The sequence below is a fragment of the Vanessa atalanta genome, chromosome 8 (assembly GCF_905147765.1).
Source record: "Vanessa atalanta chromosome 8, ilVanAtal1.2, whole genome shotgun sequence".
Taxonomy (NCBI): domain Eukaryota; kingdom Metazoa; phylum Arthropoda; class Insecta; order Lepidoptera; family Nymphalidae; genus Vanessa; species Vanessa atalanta.
This window is the reverse complement of record NC_061878.1, coordinates 3,186,387-3,208,272: the sequence shown is the minus strand read 5'-3', so window position 1 is coordinate 3,208,272 and position 21,886 is coordinate 3,186,387. Positions and strand designations below refer to the sequence as shown.

The following is a 21,886-nucleotide window of genomic DNA, read 5'->3' as shown; positions in this document are numbered from 1 at the left end:
CTAGTGAAATCTTGAACCTAGATCTAGGCCGAAGCTTGCAAAATAACACAACAATGCCTCCAATCACACAAGAAATCTCACTAATTTAACGCTTCACTAACTCTGACGTTAGGTATAAAGTATAATGCTCTAACAATTACATAGAGTACCTATATATAAATACTTTATGGTAATTAATTAAATATTTTAGTTGTTGTTGCTCCACGGGTCACCTACGTGTGGCGCAATAAATAAAATTTCAGCAGTCCTTTACGAAAAAATGACTGTAAAAGTCTTAAACCTAGGCTAAGGCTACGTTGTCATTCCTATTCTTTAATGCCAGTCAGTAAATGAGGCAGATTTTCGCGCGATTCATACAGATTTCGTCAATATGTTTTCCTTTATCGCCGAGTGCGAGTTGAATTGCTAAAAACAATAATTAAGAAAATGAAAATTCAGTGTAAAGTGCCCAGAGGTAAATTTGAACGGGTAACCCGTTGAGGTTAAATTGTTCGAACTTACAACTGGGATATTTTGGTACGACTGGTGGTCGCTGACGTATTGCAGTCTCGACATTATCATATAACAGGACCCAAGACAACCTAGAGGCAAATTCCCAGGAGTCTTCTCTAAATAATTACAAATAATTTACAAATAACAAGTTTAATAAAGCCTTCAACCGACATTTATTAAACAATGAAATCTTAACTTTTAAAACATTAAAATGACATACTCATATTTTTTCATCATAATTATAATTTTATATTATTATAATATATAGAAATTTACATACTATATTGTTACAGTAATACTACAAGTATTGATATTAGAGTCCGCTAAGAAATGTGTGCAATTTTACACATGTACACTGTAAAAAAGTTTTTTTTTTCTTTGTAAATAAGTCCCGGGATCAAACCCTATATCCCTAGCTTAAACTCAATTCGACTCAATTTAGACGCTTTTTTACAAATGTAAGTAAAGTAAAGTGCAGTCATTTGCAACGCTGTTAACTGTCAATTTGCGTCGGGAATTAGTCTACCACCTACGACAATGTTTTTTATTTCTATTTTGATATGCGATTGAAAGAAATTAACGAAATCATGAAAAAGCTGTAGATATATTTAAAGTATAAGAATACGGATACGGAAGTACAGAAGTACAGATACGGATTGGGCTGAAAATCTTTTCATTTAAATCCGTTGCCCTAAAGTAAACGAATTAAAATTTAGTAAACCGTATAATCGTATTTCATATATTTATTAAAACCCACTTCTTTCATAATTAAATAGGTACATACGAAAAGTGTAATGGAATATAATTATTAAAATACAAACATTCTTTAAAAAATATATATCAAATCAGTTTCACGTATGACGTTAGTTTAAATATAGCAATCAACAGCAAAAACACATACAATTTTAACTTAATATGTCAAATCTTTTGTGAAGCCGATCGGAGTGAACAGATAAAGGCGTGCGCCGGAGCGTGTCGCGCATGCGCTCGCCCGTCTGTCCTCCAGAAAAAGGCAGTGGCTTCTGGTTTTATTGACTTAAATATTTCAGACAAATCATAAACCGGAAATTTGTTAAGCGTTTCCTTATCGAAAGTACTTAATTGTATTTATTTTAAACTGTTGTTGGGTCATAAAGATACTACGAACAAAAAAATATATATCGAAAAGTTAAAATAAATGTAATTGTGAAATTTGTCGTATTGCTCAAATAAAGTAATAAAAAAAGTTCCAGTGCAATCGGCCCCGCTTTATCCCACATTTTTTTAACTAAATTATTTTCCAGTGGGAGATTAAGCGGGACTCCTCTATTTGAAGATACATCATATATAAACTTACTTATGAGACATACCTGCAATAATATCCGCTAAACCACTTCTGAAGGAATAATGTGGTAACCAAGCAAGAATGGGTATCCTGCGAAGAAGAGTTTTCTTGGAACAACAGGCTCGGAGGCGCCGGACAGCATCGCTTTTCCACGTACTCTTCTTCGGTGTGGGTGAATAATGTTGATACGGTCCATTTCCAACTGTAAATAAGATACTTTTGTAATGCTTATTGTTAAACGGTGACCATGAATCACATTTTATTTTCAGGACAAGGATAGGGTTAAATATGGAATTTAGATATTTAATAATAAGAACATTCTAAAGGATATGTTATTAATTAGAACTCTCCGACGTAGTATTATATATTGTGTTTTCTAAATGATACGAGATAAGATGAAGTTGAGTGAGTGAGTGAGTGAACTCATTAAGGTGACGATAATGGTCTTTGTTATTGAACTGTCTTAAATTATTTGACAGTCGTATTAACAAAGACCTTGTTTCCTGAATGAGTTGTCCCAGTTCAAACATTATCGAACTAACTTCGAATAAGTGACAATATTTGACGTCAAACGAAACAGCTGCGAAATTAATCGGTTCTGTTGAATAATTACCGTTAATAATTGTAATATTTTTACAAAATAATAAAAGCAAAAATGATACTTTATATATTAATTACAGTTTTACCTGTTATTATTTATTGTATATAACAAAACTAAGAATGTATACACGAGTACCTTGTTATAATAATAAAAAAAAAATGAATCAACACTTATAAGTAAACAACCTAGTGATACGTATTATATTAATTCCAGATGTAGGTCAAAGTAAAGTCAAGGTCCGACAACGCAGCTAGTGTATGAGTGTAACTTGTGGCGTGCCCTTGAACCCAGTGAACCAGCTGGCTAGAATAACCTGAAACCTGCGCATGCGCCGGCGAGCACTACATCCGTAAACGTACATATGTAGGCCACATTACTTGAAACCTACGTAAGCACAAAACTATTTTACCTAGAGTGTAAACTTGGCAAACAGTTTTAATAATTCATAAACCTTTGAAGGAAGTTTGACAAAACGAGACTATTTATTTATAATTGTGTTATTTATGAACTTTACGTTTTATTTTTTATTTTTATGAAGTAGGTAGCTGGACGGGCAAATGGATCACCTGGTGATATGTGTTACTACACTACCCATATACATTTGCGTCATAAGAAGATTTAATGATGCCTTACATCTCCCATGCGCCACCAACCTTGGGAACTAACTAACTAACTGATTACCCTTTTCAATTAAGTTACATTGGCTCACTCACTTTTCAAACAGGAATGTACTTAATAGATAATGTTGCTTGTAAGTGGAATATGTGATGAGTAGGTGGTACCTGCACAAAGCGAAGGACTTTAAAACATATTTTTTTAAGTGCAATATTTTATACAGTACATAGCTTTATTGTCAGTGTTCTTTATGCGATATATGGTAATCAGGGCCGAGTTCATCCGGGGCTATAACCTAGTCTCTAAGAGAAAATGTGATGACTATGGAGTTTGATAATTAAAAAGAACTCACAATATTGACAAGTGAAAATTATTAAAAAAAAAAAAAATATAATATGTATGTTTGTTTAGTAAATTACAAACTTAATTCTATGCTTAATATATCTACATAATTAATTTTATTACAAGAATAAAATTTGTTCTGCAATTAGTTATTGAAGTTATCGTACTGAATAAAAGTGCTTATATTATTTTGAAAATAATTAGGTGGACGAAAATAGCACCGGGAACTAATTATAATTTATTTAAATCGTCTTGACCGTTTCGAACCTGATGCCTGTGCTTTCTGTAGCCGCATAAGCTAGCCAGACGCTAGCTAAACCAGCGAGGCATGTGATTAGTAGGAATACGAAATGCGTTAGACTGTAAAGTGTTAAGAAAAACTTTATTAGATTGTATCAATCTATCATTACTCGAGCCATGATTACATGTAATTATTAAGCCAACTTGTCAATTGTTCACGGTTAGTTGAAATGTGTATATGTGTGTGTATATGTGTATGCATATGGTGTGTGTGTGTATGTCTGTGTATACAATATATAGGTATACGAGTATGTGTATTTAACGTGTATATTGTTAACCTTCGGTAAAAAGCAAATAATAAATTATAAATAGTAAATTTTAGGGTCGGCTTAATTATTATTTATACTTTTAATAATTTCCATAGTATAGTAGTTAACTTGTTCGGGTGTAGTTCGCGAGATTTTTCGAGGCTTTTCGGTTTAGATTTTTTTAAGAACATCAAGTTGTCAATTATTGTAGGTAAAAAGATTTGAGCTGCTGCGCTTTCACGTCTAAACAATTGAATTTGATGAAATTTTGCATTAAAGCAAGCTTGAAACCTAAGAGAGAGTGGGTTCCTCTTGCTTGGTCTAAGTCAAGTCGGGTACGGGCCTCGAGGAATTCCTCCTTGGCTTGTCCTCAACGGTAGCAATAGTTACCAGTGAATTTTGACCTAGTGGATGGCATTAAGCCACTGGGTCATTAAGACCTTGATCTTGATGACCCAGTGGCTTAATGACGAACAATCCCTAAAATGCGAGCGACGTCAAAATATAAAAGCCTCACTCTAAAATAACGTTTTCGTGTCTAAGTGACGCAAGACACGATACTTCAGTCGAAGGACTGGTCTTTGTAATGATTTAATACGCAAATATTACATCACGGCTTCTCGTTATTAATCAAATTCTATACAAAATTATAAACATCTTATAGATTAATTATGGATGATTGTTTACTGATATTTAGTTAATGTTCGTCGATTTAAGTTAAGAAATCTGGCATCACTTTTCTTTGTCGCACCGCTAAAAATGGAATTCTCTACCAGCACACGTGTCCCCCTCCTCTCATAACCTGAGCTCCTTCAAACGTGGAGTGAATTGGCATCTTGCGAGTCGGCATGGCGAGGGCGACTAGTGCAGTTCATTCTCCCTGACTCTACTAACCGTCTTCACTTTGGACTCCACTACCACTTACCATCAGGTGAGAGGAGTCATATGCCCATTAAAAATAAAATAAAACTTAAGGTTACGAGTAGGTAAGATTTGTCGGATTATCAGTATGGTAGCATTTGCATCCCCTGAATCCCCCAGTGATAGAGAAGGTTTGGCTGGTTTAGTGAAGATTCGAACTTCAGGTGCCAGTGCCACATAACTATTTATATTCTTCATTAATATTTTCGATTAATTTATGTTATTTTGTTTGAATTACTTTAAATATGTCAAAAATTAATAAGGAATAACAATGCGCTTCTTATCTTCGAAATGCTGGTGTATAAACAGTTTTGGAAAGTTTGTGATGGATATAATAAAATAATATATTAGTTGGCGTAAAGTTTTATTGTTAGTATTCTATGTATTTGTGTAGAGGAATTAAATGATGGAGGTTAAACATTGTATAGTTGTTGTGGCCATATGCGTGAAGGTTTCTACCACAATAACATCAACGTCCACATTTCGCGTATTTTGTCATAAAAAAATTAAAGAATGAGTCTCGTATACTATAAATGTATGGATTTAAATGATATATTAATTCAAATTTATTATCTATTACATATAATAAAATTTAAGTGTCTGTTTATATTAAAATAACGGCTTTTAACTTAATGCATATGTACCTATCTATACACAGTTTTTTTTTTAGCATTAGCAGCCTGTAAATTTTCCCACTGCTGGATTAAAGGCCTCCTCTCCCTTTGAGGAGAAGGTTTGGAGCATATTCCACCACGCTACTCCAATGCGGGTTGGCGGAATACACATGTGGCAGATATTCGTTGAAATTAGACACATGCTGGTTTCCTCACGATGTTTTCCTTCACCGCCGAGCACGAGATGAATTATAAACCCAAATTAAGTACATGAAAATTCAGTGGTGCCTGCCTGGGTTTGAACCCGAAATCATCGTTTAAGATGCACGCGTTCAAACCACTGGGCCATCTCGGCTCTTATGTCTATACACGGTACATATATCAAAATATCATTTTTTTTCAATTTTTGTTTGTCTGTCTGTTTGTTCCGGCTGAGCCGATTTTGACGGGACTTCCACTGGCAGATAGCTGATGTTATAAGGAGTAACTTAGGCTACAACAATAACTTTTTTGTTAAATTCAAACGCGCACGAAGTCGCGGGCACAGCTATTAAGAAAATATAATAGGTACTCCGTAATGTGGATCACGTGTATACTTTTAACTAGCGTACTTATATAACTTGCATTAAAGTTTTAGTATAGGCACTAAATCTATACTAATATTATGAATGCGATAATAACTCTGCTGTTATTTTGTCACGCCTAAGCCGTTGAAATAATTTAGATGAAATTTGTTACGGAGATAGTTTGAGTCCCAGGGAAGGATATACGTTACTTTTTTAATTCACCCCGCGAAGGGTAAAATGTGGTTTGACTGATCTGGTAAAGTTTTATAAATTTCGCGCGGGTAAAGCCGCAGGTTGAGCTAGTTATTTCTAATTTAAAATATAAATATTCAAATTGAACTCATAAATTACGGAAACAAGAAACATACATAATACATATATATTTTTTTGTATATAATTCTACCAAAATCTATCAATTATTCCTATCTATACTAAATACGAAAGTAACTTTGTCTGTTTGTCGCTCTATCACGGCCAAAACACTGATCCGAATTTGATGAAATTTGTTACGAAGTAAGCTTGAATTTCAAGAATGGTCATAAGGTACTTTCATATATCTAATATCAGACGACTATCTCCTAAAATGCGAGCAAAGCCGCAAGTGAAAACTAGTATTGTATAAAGCCTTCAAACCAAAGTCCGTTGTTTTTTGTGCTTTGTAAATAAATAAACAATTAACTTACTTTTTGTGCACGCCATTATAAAACAATTGTAAATAAAAATTATAATAATTAAATGATATAATTGCTAGTTTCTTGGACTTTTTTCAATGAGAAGAATTGTTGATTCGTGTTCAAACAAAACAAATAAAGGTAAGATTATTCGCAACTTTTCGAACTCGGGATCTGAGGATGAAAAACCATAACAACCGTAAAAGCAACGCGGCAGCCGGACAATATATTATTATTATTTAACTGAACTTGAACGAAGTTTTTTTTCTGGTTAATAATCTCGGCTCGATAGGATTGCGTTGCATATTTTATCTGTTAAATGTCAAAAATTTCCCTCCAAAACGCAATAATTATTTGCCTTAAAAATATATTATTACAGTACATGTATTTGCGTCAGAGAAACGTGAACAAAATCGAGTGCGTGTTCTAGTAAAGAATAAGGAGATAGGTTTTCATGTCATCCGGTGAAAGCCACATACCAACTATGTTACGTCAGACATACTTGTCAGACTAGCCTTTTCATTAACATGCTAAATCTAGAAAATCGTGGCTTGAAATCAATTCAAGACTCGGTATCGAGTTACAGTAAATATGTCAAAGTAGACGGTAGAATATTGCCTTTCAAGAATTCAAGTTCATTTGTCTGTCTGAATACAAAAGAAAAAGATTTTTTTTAATTTCTAAATTTGTGTATAAAAGAAAACCCCATTACACTAATAATATTTGTAGTGACGCGTTCAAACCCAGAAAAGTTACACTGAGTTTTGAATTGCTTTATCTGGGCTGATTTTCGTTAACGATAACGTCGTCGACGGTAAAAGAAAATGTTGTGAGAAAACCTGTATCGCGCATGGAAGCTAATAATTTAGAAAGCCTGTTATTTAAACGGTCAGCTAATTTAAGCGGTTTTGGTTATCGCTCCAAAATTTATTTTGAAAACAAAGTAAATTGAGCTGCTTTTGGTAAATGGAAAAAATAACTTACTTAATCTAATATCACATATTAATAGGATTTTTTTAAAATTAATATATACCAATACCAACAATACCATTTGCATAATTATGCAACAATAATGGATTATTATTTATATTCTTATAATATTTGATTTACTTCGTAACCATTAATTGCTGGTGGATTTTACGGCCGACAAAACATTATGCTGTCAAAATAAGTTTTCAGCTAATTTCTATTGTGAACCCAATGTTAAAAAAAAATACCATTTCATTTAGAAATATGCAACCTGTAATCAATTCATCAATTGTTTTTGAAAAATAGCTCCTACGCCATTAGAGAAACATCTGACAATAGCATTGGAAATATTTGTCGATCGCATTTAATGTAATAAGATATTTTTTTTTTTTTATATTGGACAACATCACATACATTACTCTGATCTCAATGTAAGTAGCTAAAGCATTTGTGTTATGGAAAATCAGAAGTATCGACGGTACCACAAATACCCAGACCCAAGACAACATAGAAAATTAATGAAATTTTTCTACATCGACTCGGCCAGGAATCCGGTGTACATCCTATTTGACCACGGAGGTATATATATATTTCATATTAATAAGTTTGTTGCAATCGAATTCTGAGAAGTGTATGCGGAAGAACATACTAAGTATTCATAATACATAGTTAAGCTAGTAATAATAGATTCATGTTATTTCATTATTACAGTACCACCCACCTCATATTCTATGAGCTATCCTAACCCACACCGTTGGTTCCCTGGAAGAGATCGCTATGTAGTGATAAGGTCGGAAAAATATGTGTTACGAAACTTTTGAAAATTCATCATACAAGAGTAAGTAAGTAAGTAGTGACTGGGAAGAAAAAAATTGAATGAAAGTACGTATGTTAAGTCAAAAGGCTAACATTGAAATGGGGAGACACATAATAGGCATATATGTGACCCCACACACACACAAACACACCATATTTAAAATTGAATAAATCCCTTTTATAACAATAACAAAGCACTAGCACACTGTTTTGTTTTGTGGAATAAATATTAAATAAAAAATTACAAAATTTATTTTTTCTTTAGTCTTATTAATTTTCGATATATTCATTGTCTATATTATCAACTGCCACATGAGCCGAGATGGCCCAGTGGTTAGAACGCGTGCATCTTAACCGATGATTTCGGGTTCAAACCCAGGCAGGCACCACTGAAATTTCATGTGCTTAATTTGTGTTTATAATTCATCTCGTGCTCGGCGGTGAAGGAAAACATCGTGAGGAAGCCTGCATGTGTCTAATTTCAACGAAATTCTGCCACATGTGTATTCCGCCAACCCGCATTGGAGCAGCGTGGTGGAATATGCTCCAAACCTTCTCCTCAAAGGGAGAGGAGGCCTTTATCCCAGCAGTGGGATATTTACGGGCTGCTAATGCTAATAATTATCAACTGCCCGTTCCGACATCGAACGGGTACAATTTCCGTCCCAATTTCTTCTTTATGTCGATCGGACCTACCTATATTTCGGACATTCTGTGTTGAATCATTCAATGCTATTTGGATTCAAATATAAATATATGTTTTGTTAAATTTTCGAAACAAGTTTTATTTACGAATTTCACACCTCTTCTAAATTGCCACTCAGGTGAAGTACCGGTATACCTTACCGTATAATTATACCATTTGCTTAGAGGTCGAGGGTTGTTCGTTATACAAATAAAGAAATTCTATATAAAGCGTCGTATGATCATGACTCACTGGACGTGACCGCTTTTACTAGTAGATATACTGACGAATGTGGTACGATAGTTCTTATTTTATATAACACTTGGGCCTTGAGGATTCAATTGATGATTGCGCTTATTATCTATATAAAAAAAGGCAAAGAGAAAAATGTTTGGTTGTTTGTCGCGCAATTTTAGTAATAAGAGAAAATGTTGGCGATATAAGTAGTCTAAAAGAAATTTGGAAAAATTAAATACATATATGATTTCATAAATAGTTATTATGATCGAATTTTAACCACTAGGCGAACACTAGTACCTACTAGGCTATTACACGTCCCGAGAGTAAAGTATTTGTATTCTATATTTTTATTGGCTATTCTTGGTGGTAGGGCTTTGTGCAAGCCCATCTGGGTAGGTATCAGCCTACCGCCAAACAGCAGTACTCAGTATTGTTGTGTTCCGGTTTGAAGGGTGAGTGAGCCAGTGTAACTACAGGCACAAGGGACATAACATCTTAGTTACCGAGGTAGGTGGCGCATTGGTGATCTAGGGATTGGTTGATATACAGCGCCATTGTCTATGGGGTGTAGTGACCACTTACCACCAGGTGACCTGAGTATTTGCTCGTCCGCCTACCGATATCATAAAAAAGAGCCTTTGAGAACTATCGAAATCTTTTTTAAATTGTATTAGAATTCGCTAAGCGTAATTGATACTGCATTTATGATATCAGTTTATAAAAAATATCGATTTGAAGAGATCATTTATATCAATTTTCCTTTATTTCCAGACAAGTTGGCTCCCGCTGGGCTAATTTAACAAGCGACTCCTATAAACCTATAAATACCTGTCTTAGTAATAATTGACACTTTTATTAATATATAATTTTTTACCTCTATGCAACTTAATACGTTGTTTTTACGCTATTTTGCATATTATATTATATTGAGATATTATGTTTTTATTTACCAAAAATTTAAATCTTCAGTCCTCATATAGCAACCATAAAAGTACAATACTCCGTGATGACACGACGTCAGTCGGCCGGAACGTAACGCTTCGCGTAATCACACGTTTGTGATCGCGTTCGTAACATTTAGAGTTTTAGCTCACTATTATATGTATAGGTATTAAAATATTTATAATAAATACCACTTACTCTTGCTATGAGGGCAGTCGAGCGTACTATTTAATCAAATTATTTTGGTTTATTTTAAATTCAATCATTTTATATTTTTATTAAAAAAAATAAAAAAAATAATTGAAATAATCATTTTCAAAACTGCACATTATATCAAAGACTGGTTTTAAAATTAGATATATTATAACAACAAAAAAAAATAATCGATAGGTATCGTGGGACAGCTAGTTCCTTTCACTATAATAATATTATATATGAAATAACATACGCAATAAAATAAATTAACAACGTCTGACAATAATAAATGACAATGAATATTTTTTTATTTAAAACTCCGTGTGAATTAAAACAATAACGAAAATTAAGTTTAAATAACATTTTATAAAACGGAACATAATAGAAAAGGACAGAAAGAAAAGAAAGAGAGCCAAAAGTCGCCTGGATAACGCTTTTTCGCTAGTTAGCTCTACTGTAAGCTGCGTAAAAGAACTTCATTCCAAAAAGTATTTATATCATTTTATTTTAACAGGAAAACGTTATGCTTAATATATATTATTTTTCAAAAATAGAATGTGATTCTTCTAAGACTAACGACTTCCTTTTGACCGCACTTTGTATTCGTCAGAACAGACACGCGATTAAGGGGACGTTGATAGGAGCTGAGCGCTACCGGTTTTAACTGATAGAAATCACTCTAGCTATACACTACGGGTACTAGTCGTGTTACGCGATATAACTAACGGATAAAAAAAGCAATACAAATTCAATTTTTTTTAAACACGCTTTTCAATGTCGGTGTTTAAAAAAAAAACAAAAAATATATTTATTTTTTTAAATTAAAATTAATGTAGGTTGTATGTAACATTTCGTTTTAATTATGTTTAAAATTTTACCGTTTCTCTGTGCTACGAGGATGACACTGAATTACGACAAATTATGTAAAAAAGAACTTTTCCAATTACATTAAAATAAGTTAATTCATTAATTAAAAAAATAAGGTTATAAATTGACAACTTAACGTAATGCGAACATTAATTGAAAATGAATACACACATATTACCTTATTGTTACATTTACAATGAATTAAATAAAATAATAAATATAAGAAATAAAAAAAAAAAAACGTCTTAAGAGTAAAAGGAAGGTTCACTCGAACGACTGCCTTGAAGTCACAATTAGCTCATAAAAACTTAATTAGCCTCTCTAATCAGGCTCAGGAAATTGAGCGTCGCAAAAACAAGTCCTATGAGTTTTATAAAATAAAAATAATTATTATTAAATAACAATGTTGTCATCATAACATTGTCCGCTTGGTGGTTGAATAATGTTACAGATTTCGAATACTTGCGAGCATTCATTGAGTTAGAGAGATAACATGAACAGTATGTCGTCGCATGCGCATTCTTGGAGTACCACTGGACTGATTTTAATTTAACTCTATATATTTATACTTGTAACGGTTGGATATTATACCAATAGCCGTATCTTGGAGCAGTCTGGTATTAAGTTAGATTACTTATCTGCACTAAGATCCAAAGTTCGCAGTCTCGTCGACCCGTGCAGAAGATTGCGTTCACGCAGTGGTATTAGTGGGCAAGAACAATATAGCAACGAATATATTACGTTTTTCGTAATATTACGTAATTAAAATCCATTTTTATTGCTCAAATTAAATTGGTCGCATAAGTAAGTGAAGCATACAAACGATAAAATTTCCAACAACGTTTTCAATTTTGTGTAGGTAGGTTTTTGATAAAACATTTCTTAATTTCGTTATTTAGTTATTCAGATAATCGGTTTGTATTAAATATAATTCAGCTAACTTATTATACACAACAAAGTTGGCAGACGATGCTCGTCGGCAAACGTAAACAAGTGATTTAAGTCGAAGCGATCTCTTTTATCTTTCTAGCTGATCTTTAATCACGACCTAACGAATACTTCTTGCTATAGCCTATTCCAATTAAAAAAGGAATAATAAATACTTCTATAATATAGTATAATATTAGACCCAAGAAGAGAAACAAAGCTGCTGTCGCTAGGTATTATGTATTATTTGACTGCACCAACTTAATATAAATGCTCTTTACATGCCTTTTTCCTCCCGCGACTATTTCTTCACGCCAGTTCACTCTACTGTAAGCCGCGAAAAAGAACTTTGTTCCAACAAACCTTAGATTTAATTATTTCATGCGATTTGCTAATAGCTTAGCTATATTGCGTTAACTACGTATTTATAATTTTACTTCCAAACTTCCAGATACGTCGACGAGCAAAACGTCATTTTTTCGCAAATCGATAAATAATATCACTCGATAAATAAGATCAATCGATTCGATGTCAAATGTCATTTATTTGGCATTTGTCCTCTTGTGGTTAGAATGGAAAGTACTTGGGTATTTTATTTGTCACGTGATGAAAGGTTCGGACTGAAGGACGATAAAGTCGCTTCGATTCGAATCGAATGCAGTTGCCCGTATATCGATAAATTACTCCTCGTATCGAGCTATTTCATTTTTATTTATTCAATAACACCTGTTACTTTGTGTTGGTAATATTTTGCAACTTAACAATTAACCTGTTTCAACGATTGAATAAGTTTCATGTTTGTATGTGTGCGTATTTATAAAAGATTATTTTTAATATTATCGCAGTCAATGTCAAATATCTTTTTTTGACATTTCAAGAATGACTTAACAACTTACGATTATTAATTTTAAATTATATATTTATACTGCTTACCGTTGCAACACTGTTTATTAGAGATTATCTCTCGGATTAATGTACAAAAACTGTTATTAAACAAACACCCTAAGTCTACGCTATTTGTTGTTGTTAATTGTCTACGCTGGTGACAGGAGGTAAGTTTATCATTGTGATGCAATGGGGAAATGTTGCTAGCCTACCCTTTATTCCACACGGTCATGGTTTAAACTGCCGAAATATTTTTTAACTTTTACTTATATAAACTTATTTGAGTATTTTATATAAATAATTATTTTGTGAGGAAATTTAAAGTAAAGATTTCATTTACTTATTTATATCTTACTACCTATCCGTCTTCACACGGGTACAATAAGGGTAATATGGGGTCTATACAACTTTTCGACTGAAGGACTAACACTACAAAAAAAAATAATTCCAGCCATGAAAGTTGAATTCCTCGGATTTTCTCTACTATAATACATTTAAATTACATTATTTTACATTAGCAGCCTGTAAATTTCCCACTGCTGGGCTAAGGCCTCCTCTCCCTTGAGGAGAAGGTTTGGAGATATTCCACCACGCTGCTCCAATGCAGGTTGGTGGAATACACAATTTTGTGGTGGAATTTCTTTGAAATTAGACACATGCAGGTTTCCTCACGATTTTTTCCTTCACGCCGAGCACGAGATGGATTATAAACACAAATTTAGCACATGAAAATTCAGTGGTGCCTGCCTGGGTTTGAAACCGAAATCATCGGCTAAGATGCAAGCGTTCTAACCACTGGGCCATCTCGGCTCTTACTATAATACACATGTATTAAACGCATGCACTTCCGCTCAAATCACTCTGTATATTATAAAAACCGCATTAAAATCCGTTGTGTAGTTTAAAAGATCCAAACGTACGGAGACCGTCGCTAGAAATGACGTCTGTGTATACGTCAGAAAGTATTAGATAGGCTTAATTGACACTCGGCACAAGGATATCCTTAGCCTTGGTTAGACATATAGGTTTTGTATCCCGGAGAATATTTTTACCGCTATAAAATAATCAATCGCCATATCTAACGCCAAGGCGAGATAGCAACTCATAATATTATTCATAGATCAGAGAGAGAGACAGAGATAGAACAACTATCAACTGCACTTTTTAATGTAACTCAAAATATAAGTTAAGTGCGTGACACGTGACGAATATAAAATAATATTTCCGTTTTAATAAATTTCGTATTATAGAACGAAATTACTTTTAACAATAAACTACATGCACTTCCTATTTGCAAAACCGTTCAAGTCATTATGACCTTAAAGTATATTTAAAATTAAGTTAAATTAAATCTTCGGCGAAATTTAAAACGCATTTTTTTCGCGAATCAGTAATCAATATCATAGATAATTCTCGATCACGACCAACGATATCACGTCAATTCGATATTAAAGTTGCACATATATTTTTTTTGTGGTTGGAATAGACCAAAGGCTTTCTGCATTTGAAAAAACTTAAGTCAAATAAATTGACTGTGATGTTCCTCTGAGCGATTTCGACAAGCTGGAGATTTCTCAAATGAGAGTCGACCGTATAGGATGTTTTATAGATTAGAAGCGTGTGCTTTTGCACACAAACACATATGAATTCCTTATTTTTTCGTTCTTATAATTTGATGAGATAGAAGTCCAACACGACAGTAGCGTTCAAGCGATTATCTCGCTTAGATGCTTTCCGAGGCACACGTAGTACCAATGTCAAGATTCCTAGCTGCAATTTCTGAATGTAAAATCATTTGGTTTTTTGTGGCTTCTACATAGGAGAATGAGATCTGCGACCTTGTAAGCCTATCCACTAGACCAACGATCTAGTGATGCCAGTTTATTTAATATGATATTTGATTATATATATTGTGATTTTTTACATTGTCCTATGTGGTAAAAAATCTGTTTACTTATGAATCAAGGACAATAATGCTCCTCGTAGTCATATGTTATAACAGTTATAGTCCCACGTTAGTGTATAATATTAGCTAGTTTATAACGCTGCAAAATTTCGAGTTTCGGGAAGAGAATACAAAAGATTTTCGTAAATTGTTTATCACTATGGTTAAGAAGTTGGTAATATAACCTGTCATGTTATAAAGCACTTAAAGATTGATCCTGATCCACCAATACGATCGAGTTGGTGTGTCCACTGAGCTATGAAAGTGTTAAAAAAAAAAGTTCAATTTATGCACACATTTGCGCGGTATATCTTGTTTCTCTTCTAGATTGTTTAGTTGAGATTATCTGTCATCATTATAGTAATTATTATTGAAATGATCTTTAATCTGTTTTATTATTTATTAAATTTAAAGAAATATATTTTTTGATAATTCTACATGTGATCCTCCAGGATCTGCACAATAAAAGTCATTAAGATTAATTGTCATATCCGAAACTTCATTGACTTTGATACGGCTTGTTCCTGCGTTTTGAAACGTGTCTATTGATTTTAACACCATATCGTTGCCAACGTTGAAGCGTCTCAATCCTACGTGTGATATGAAGTTGCCAGATATCTAATATAGATAGCAAAATAGTAGATAGATAGTCACAATATTATAAAATTGTTTTCTTATCTAAATTGAAATGTTTCGACATTTTTATGAAGGTACTTGTCAAGTTTTAATGAACTTGAAACCAATACCCTTTTTTGTCCGCGAATTAATCTGATATTTACTACCTTCGCCTGAACTGCATATATATATATAAGTTAATGTCTTGTTTATCATGCTTTGCGTTATTTTATGTTTTAAAGTGAAACATTATTGACGCGCAATTTTCGGTAAGACCATCTTATATGCCGTGACTGCATACGGAATGATACTCTTTTATACCGTCATCTATTTGCTCTTCTCCAATGCATACTTCTTTGTGTATCTGTGACGCGTTTCACTTCGTTGCTTTATATAATAATAATAATAAGATATATATCTTTTCGTTTTCATTATTCCATGGGCATTTATTTAGTTGTGAATTTATTTGTAAACATTTTAGATGTCTCATATCTTCGACATCTCGTGTCAGGCACTTTTTTATTAGTAATTATATTCTAAGTACCACCTAAAATAACACACACGAGAGTCTTAATATTGTTGTATTGCGAAAAAAAGTGCTTGTATGGGGTGACTAGCAATTCATGATCTAATTTATTGAGTGTTTAAGACAATGATTACGTAAAATCTTAGATTTCTTCCCATTGAAATAGAACAACCCGTTTAACCTACCCAGACAAAATATTTCCGAGGATGTTAGGGCAGGCAGTAGGTAATAAAAATCGCCAAATCAATTACTCGAATACCGAAATGAACAAATCCCAAAAAAAAAAAAACAAAATAAAGGCAAGGAATAAAGTATTTATAATTTTATCGAATTATGTAGGTATCTCTTTTTAATAACGAGTTTTAACTTTTATTTAACATACAATATAGTACATACAATGACCAAGACTTTATAATCACGCTATAATTATTTATAAGTGTATTTATTTAATACAAATAATTAATTTCTTATTCTATAAATTTTCAATTGCAAGGACAACACGTAGTAAGGGGTTACTAAACTTCATTGATATACATTTATAAAATCCTGCTCAACTGTTTCGAGGCACGTGTAAACAATCGGCTCCGTGTCTTTCTTGAATAAACTGGGATTTTCAGGTTCAGTACGACCATGAATTAGGACGTTAATGATAATTACTATCCGACTGAACGTAACTGTTGACCTTTGACATCGATTACCTACTTAAAAACTACCTGTTGTGAAGTTTGTTCTCAACCTTCGGCTTCGATTAGATCTATAGATAGACTGTCGTATCATACTAGTTTACCTTTTATTTATTTTTTCACGACGTTAATGGATTTGTATTGGTGCTTAAATTTGAATGTCAATTTAAACTAACGAAATTTAAGAGGCTATAATTTATTCCTTAAGCGTACTTACCAATGTTTATTTTAAATTTGTTCGTGCAATATTGTTTGTAAATTACAATTATTCCATATTGTCTTTTCAATAATATAAACAATAATCATCAAGCTTAATATCTGATTGTTAATTATATGTCTTGTTGTTAGAGCTGAATACGTGTCGAAAAATATAGTACACGCACACTAGTAAAGTAGTATGACGTTTGGTGCGAGTGTCAAGCGTCGCTGTCACGCACACCAAGACAATAAAGTTGATTCGTTTGTTTTAATTCTTTTGTAGTGCGACACTCTATAGATATATAAATAATTTAAGTTGAAGCCTTATCTTAACCTTTTCAAGTAACTCGATGAAAATATTTGGCACATATAAGATTTTTACTTATTTTATAAAAATACTTCGTTAGTTTATATTCATACTTCGTTAGTTTTTTTTATTTATAGGACAAATTAGTATAAACATTAGAGATAGTTATATGTTTACTTTTCGAAATGGTACGCGTTCCAAACCACATTTACACAAACGTTCGCTTTCCAAACCAACTTTGCTTGACTATAGTTTATATCCTTTAACTTTGTATGCGATACTCTAAATGTTATGTGAAATTATATAAAAGATGGAGTACATTTGATAGAATTTCGCAACAATCCACTTTTTAAGCTTTTTGACTTTTGTCTAAATTACTATATTTACTATTCATATACGGTTGAGTACTGTTTATAAAAAATAATTATTGTAGAATGATTAAGTATATTATATACTAAGGCAAGTTGTCATCACGGAAGCTCAGCGAGGCCGAATCGGAATTTGTTTGAAAATAATTGCATAATTAAAGGTTAAGAATATTAGAAACATACATACGTTATAAAATATTAATAAAGATAAAAAATAAACTTACGAACGTATTAAGTGCAAATTTATCTATAATTTTTAAGATATGGAAAATATAAATAAAAAAAAAAAAACAAATGACTATCTTAGACGAATAATACAACTCGGAAACGTTTAGTAATTCGTCAATTCAAAGTATAATTCGAAGATCGTAGATTGACAAATATTAAATTCTCTTCAAAGATTAAATTATCTATACTAATACTCTGTCTGCCTGTCTGTTGCTCTCCCACGGCCAAATCATTGAACTGAATTTGATGAAATTTGTTATAAAGCTAGAACTCTAAGAAAGGACTACGTTTTTAGGCATAAAACCTGACGCAATCCCTAAAGCGCAAGTAAAGCTACGGGCGGCTACTAATTAGAGTTATATAGACATCAAACTACTCCGCCGGTCTAGTGGCCCATCGGATTAAGAAAGTGCGAGGAATAGACAGTGCATATACAGTGCAGTACAGTTGGCTAGTCTTCGTTGACAACTCTCACCCTGGTCATCACAATTGGATAGGAGGACATCATAAGATATACTATCAAAGTCTAATAACATAATGACGTCTATACACATAGACATTACTTTTATTGTAATTTCCATTTTATTACTTCCGTTTGCAATTGAAAAAAAAGTGATAACGGAAAAACTTAAAACTAATTTTAATATACCTATAGCAACTCGTCTTATTGACCCTACGGGTAATACATAAGAGGAGGGTTGGTTAATTTTTCATCCCGAGGATCGGAATTATCACAATTCCGATCGTGCATCGTGATTTGTGGAATTGCAAATTGTTTTTTAGACCTCAATGTATATAATTATAATATACCTAGCGTTGAACATATATCTCGGGATCTGTGGCTATATCTACTAGAACTAGACCATACATTCAGTGGGCAGCTAAGCGGGCAAGGCATCTGATGCATAGAAACAAACACCCCCTCTTTAACTTATATTGCCCTTTAAAATTATAGCTAGGAATAAGAATAGGGTACAGTATACAGTGAGTTGAACTTATCATTAGTAGGCTAAATCCATACATCATCTCTATTCAAAGCTTAGGTTAGAGGGCCCCCTGAGCTCCGGGGCCGTATTGCACTGCACCACCTGGCCCTACGATACCTACGCCACTGCATCCAGTCAATTTATAAATACGAATAATGATTGAAAAAATAAACGATACGAAATTTTATCACAATTCCATTTTACGACGACCGATGTAGTAACATTTTTAAACCAATAATAGATAACGAAAACTAACAAAATCCTTGGTGAGTGTATTGTTCTGTGCCCATTATAATTTTAGATGTTAGACAAATGGTCTTACAAAAAACGCATTGTAATTTTAGTTTTTCAGTTCGCAAATCAAATTGCAAGAGGAAGTCAATAAATGTACCGAAATGTAAAGAAGATACTGTTAGTATCGGTTTCTTAACACAGGAACTGTCTGTTTAAAGAGTCGTCATTGTTTATTAAAATACCAAAAACCCTGGGAACAATGATTGAATTGATTGTATTGAAATTAAACAATCTAATTGCATTCAGAAATAAGTAACTTTGTATGAAATTTTACAATAATATTTAATTTATTTAATTATTAAAGAAGAATTTGTTATGATAATATAATAAATAAATTATTAAATTAATACGTTAATTTCAATTAGCAAAGTTAAATTAATACTATTTTTAAAACAACATAACATTAAATAGTTAACAAAAACAAATTAATAAAAAATATTATGTTGGTTTGAGAATAGTTCCTTCAAAACGATAGTACCTACTAAAATTTTTAAATTAACATAAAAGGCTTAAAAGAGGTTTTACTATTACTAATACATAAACTAAAGCAAAATTAAATTAATAATTATATATATAACCTAGTTAGAATTATCTTTGCAATATTAAACAGACATTGTTCTTTTGAATAATATACGATTAGGAAGCTACAACGATCAGATCAAATGAAATATACGTTTGATTAACTTTTGTCTATAAAAATATTTCAATAAAACATTTAAGTAGACGAGATCGGAATTAACTTATTGTATATAAATGAACGCGATGTTTTTAAATTGATGATTGCCATACGTGCAAAATGACTAATTAGACACAGTCGAGTTCGCTCCGTATTGTTATTGTATTTTTTTTAAACATTATCAAAAATATTATGTATTTATAAAATGCCTCATTTATTTTTTCTGTAAGCATTTATATAACAGTTAACATTAAATGAAGCTATTAATAATAATTTAGTAGACTTCGAATTTATTATTTAATACGTTTGTTGTATGATATAAATGCCTTTGATTATTTATTTGAGTGAGTGAGTGAGTAAATGGTGACAGATCTATCAGCATTTAAACTAATCGCAATGATATTGTAGATTAGAATACTCACTAGGATTGGGCGATCCGCAAGATGCTCCTTGGCATGCGAGACAGGAATCTTTTCCATGGTTGCCGTCCAAGCTGAGCGTCAGCGTTGGAGCGAGACTAGGACGAGGGCACAGTTTACAACCCCCATTGTACTTCTCGCATAGACACGCATCCCTACCCAGGTTCTCAACTTTTAACTCGTTCAAACTGTACTTATCGTACCGTTTCTCCAACGACGCAGCTATCTTGCCCGGTTCTTGGAGAAATTCGCACGAATCGGGACAGTCATGGCACTTCCCGTCTATATTACGATTCGTTTCTGATATATTATCGTTCTCATTGGAATCCAGCTGCATCTGGTAATATCTGTCGTCCTTCCTCTCGCTGTCCGTGCTACCCATGTAGGACGTGAGAGTGACTTCCGAAGAGGACCGGCCCGTGTTGTTCAGCTTATATTTGGTCATGTTTAGAAGTATGTTTTGAAAACGGACGCGCGAGACATTTTACGTAAACGATTTTAAAGAGACACGGCACTGTTTGTGTTTTAATTTTTATTGTTTGGTGGGCATTTTACTATCACAGACGGAGAATGTCAGCGCGGTCGCGCTCGCTGTGTAGCTTCAGCGGGTGGTCGCGATCGAATGAGTCGAGTTGTGGAGCGAGTGTAGTTGTAATGTAGCAGAAGGCAGGCTGTTACGGGAAATGGTGTGAAATAATACGGTATTATTATTTGAAAAAGGATTGTTACTTTACTCTGAATTTATCTATATTGTATGTTTTCTTAGTATAACGAGAATTTCCTTGTATTTTTCTACATAATGAATAATTTTGTTTTTTTAAAAATAATTTAAAATTTAGAAAAAATAATATTTATTTATTTGTTTATATCATATATATAAAAATAAGTATAAAAAATATAATAAAAAAACTGGCCGCCCGAACAGGGACTTGAACCCTGGACCCTTGGATTAAAAGTCCAATGCTCTACCGACTGAGCTATCCGGGCTCGTATCATAAGAAGCGAAAAAACGGTATAGTTTTTATGAACGACATTCGTTCTATTTTAGTTAACACTATAATATTACCAAGTTATCGATATTGTATCTTATTCGATCGAAATAAAGATATTTATTCCTTAACGCGGAATCGTAAATTTGAACTGTATTTTTGGTGATGTCTGATTTGTTATTCATAGTAAAAGTTGCTTTTGCATAAAATACATTAGGTATTTAGAATTCATTTAAAACTCTCCTTCGAATGTTTTAACTTAGGCAATAACGACTTTCATTTAAAACTTTTAAATATATAGATAGTACAAACAGGATTTTTACTTAGTAAGCGTTTTAATACTTTGTTCATCAAAATTACTTTATAAGCAAATCATTTTGTAATTATAATTTCAATTTATAATATTCTTTTAAACATCACATACATAAAATT

The 21,886-nt window shown here is 32.7% G+C and overlaps 1 protein-coding gene and 1 non-coding gene across 2 annotated transcripts in view; both read right to left on the bottom strand.

The window, feature by feature from the left end:
- The window catches only part of LOC125065756 (sodium-independent sulfate anion transporter-like), a 32,646-nt gene extending 11,545 nt beyond the window's left edge, over positions 1-21,101 (bottom strand). Inside the window, exons 1-2 of the mRNA XM_047673557.1 lie at positions 20,469-21,101; positions 1,842-2,018 (exon numbers count right to left, since the gene is read on the bottom strand). Coding sequence (XP_047529513.1) covers positions 1,842-2,018; positions 20,469-20,910 — 619 coding nt within the window. The 5' untranslated portion in view covers positions 20,911-21,101. The remainder of the gene's footprint in view (positions 1-1,841; positions 2,019-20,468) is intronic.
- A 278-nt stretch (positions 21,102-21,379) lies between these two features.
- Positions 21,380-21,452, bottom strand: Trnak-uuu. The gene has a single exon. It is a non-coding gene; the product is annotated as a tRNA-Lys (tRNA).
- Between the last annotated feature and the right edge of the window lie 434 nt (positions 21,453-21,886).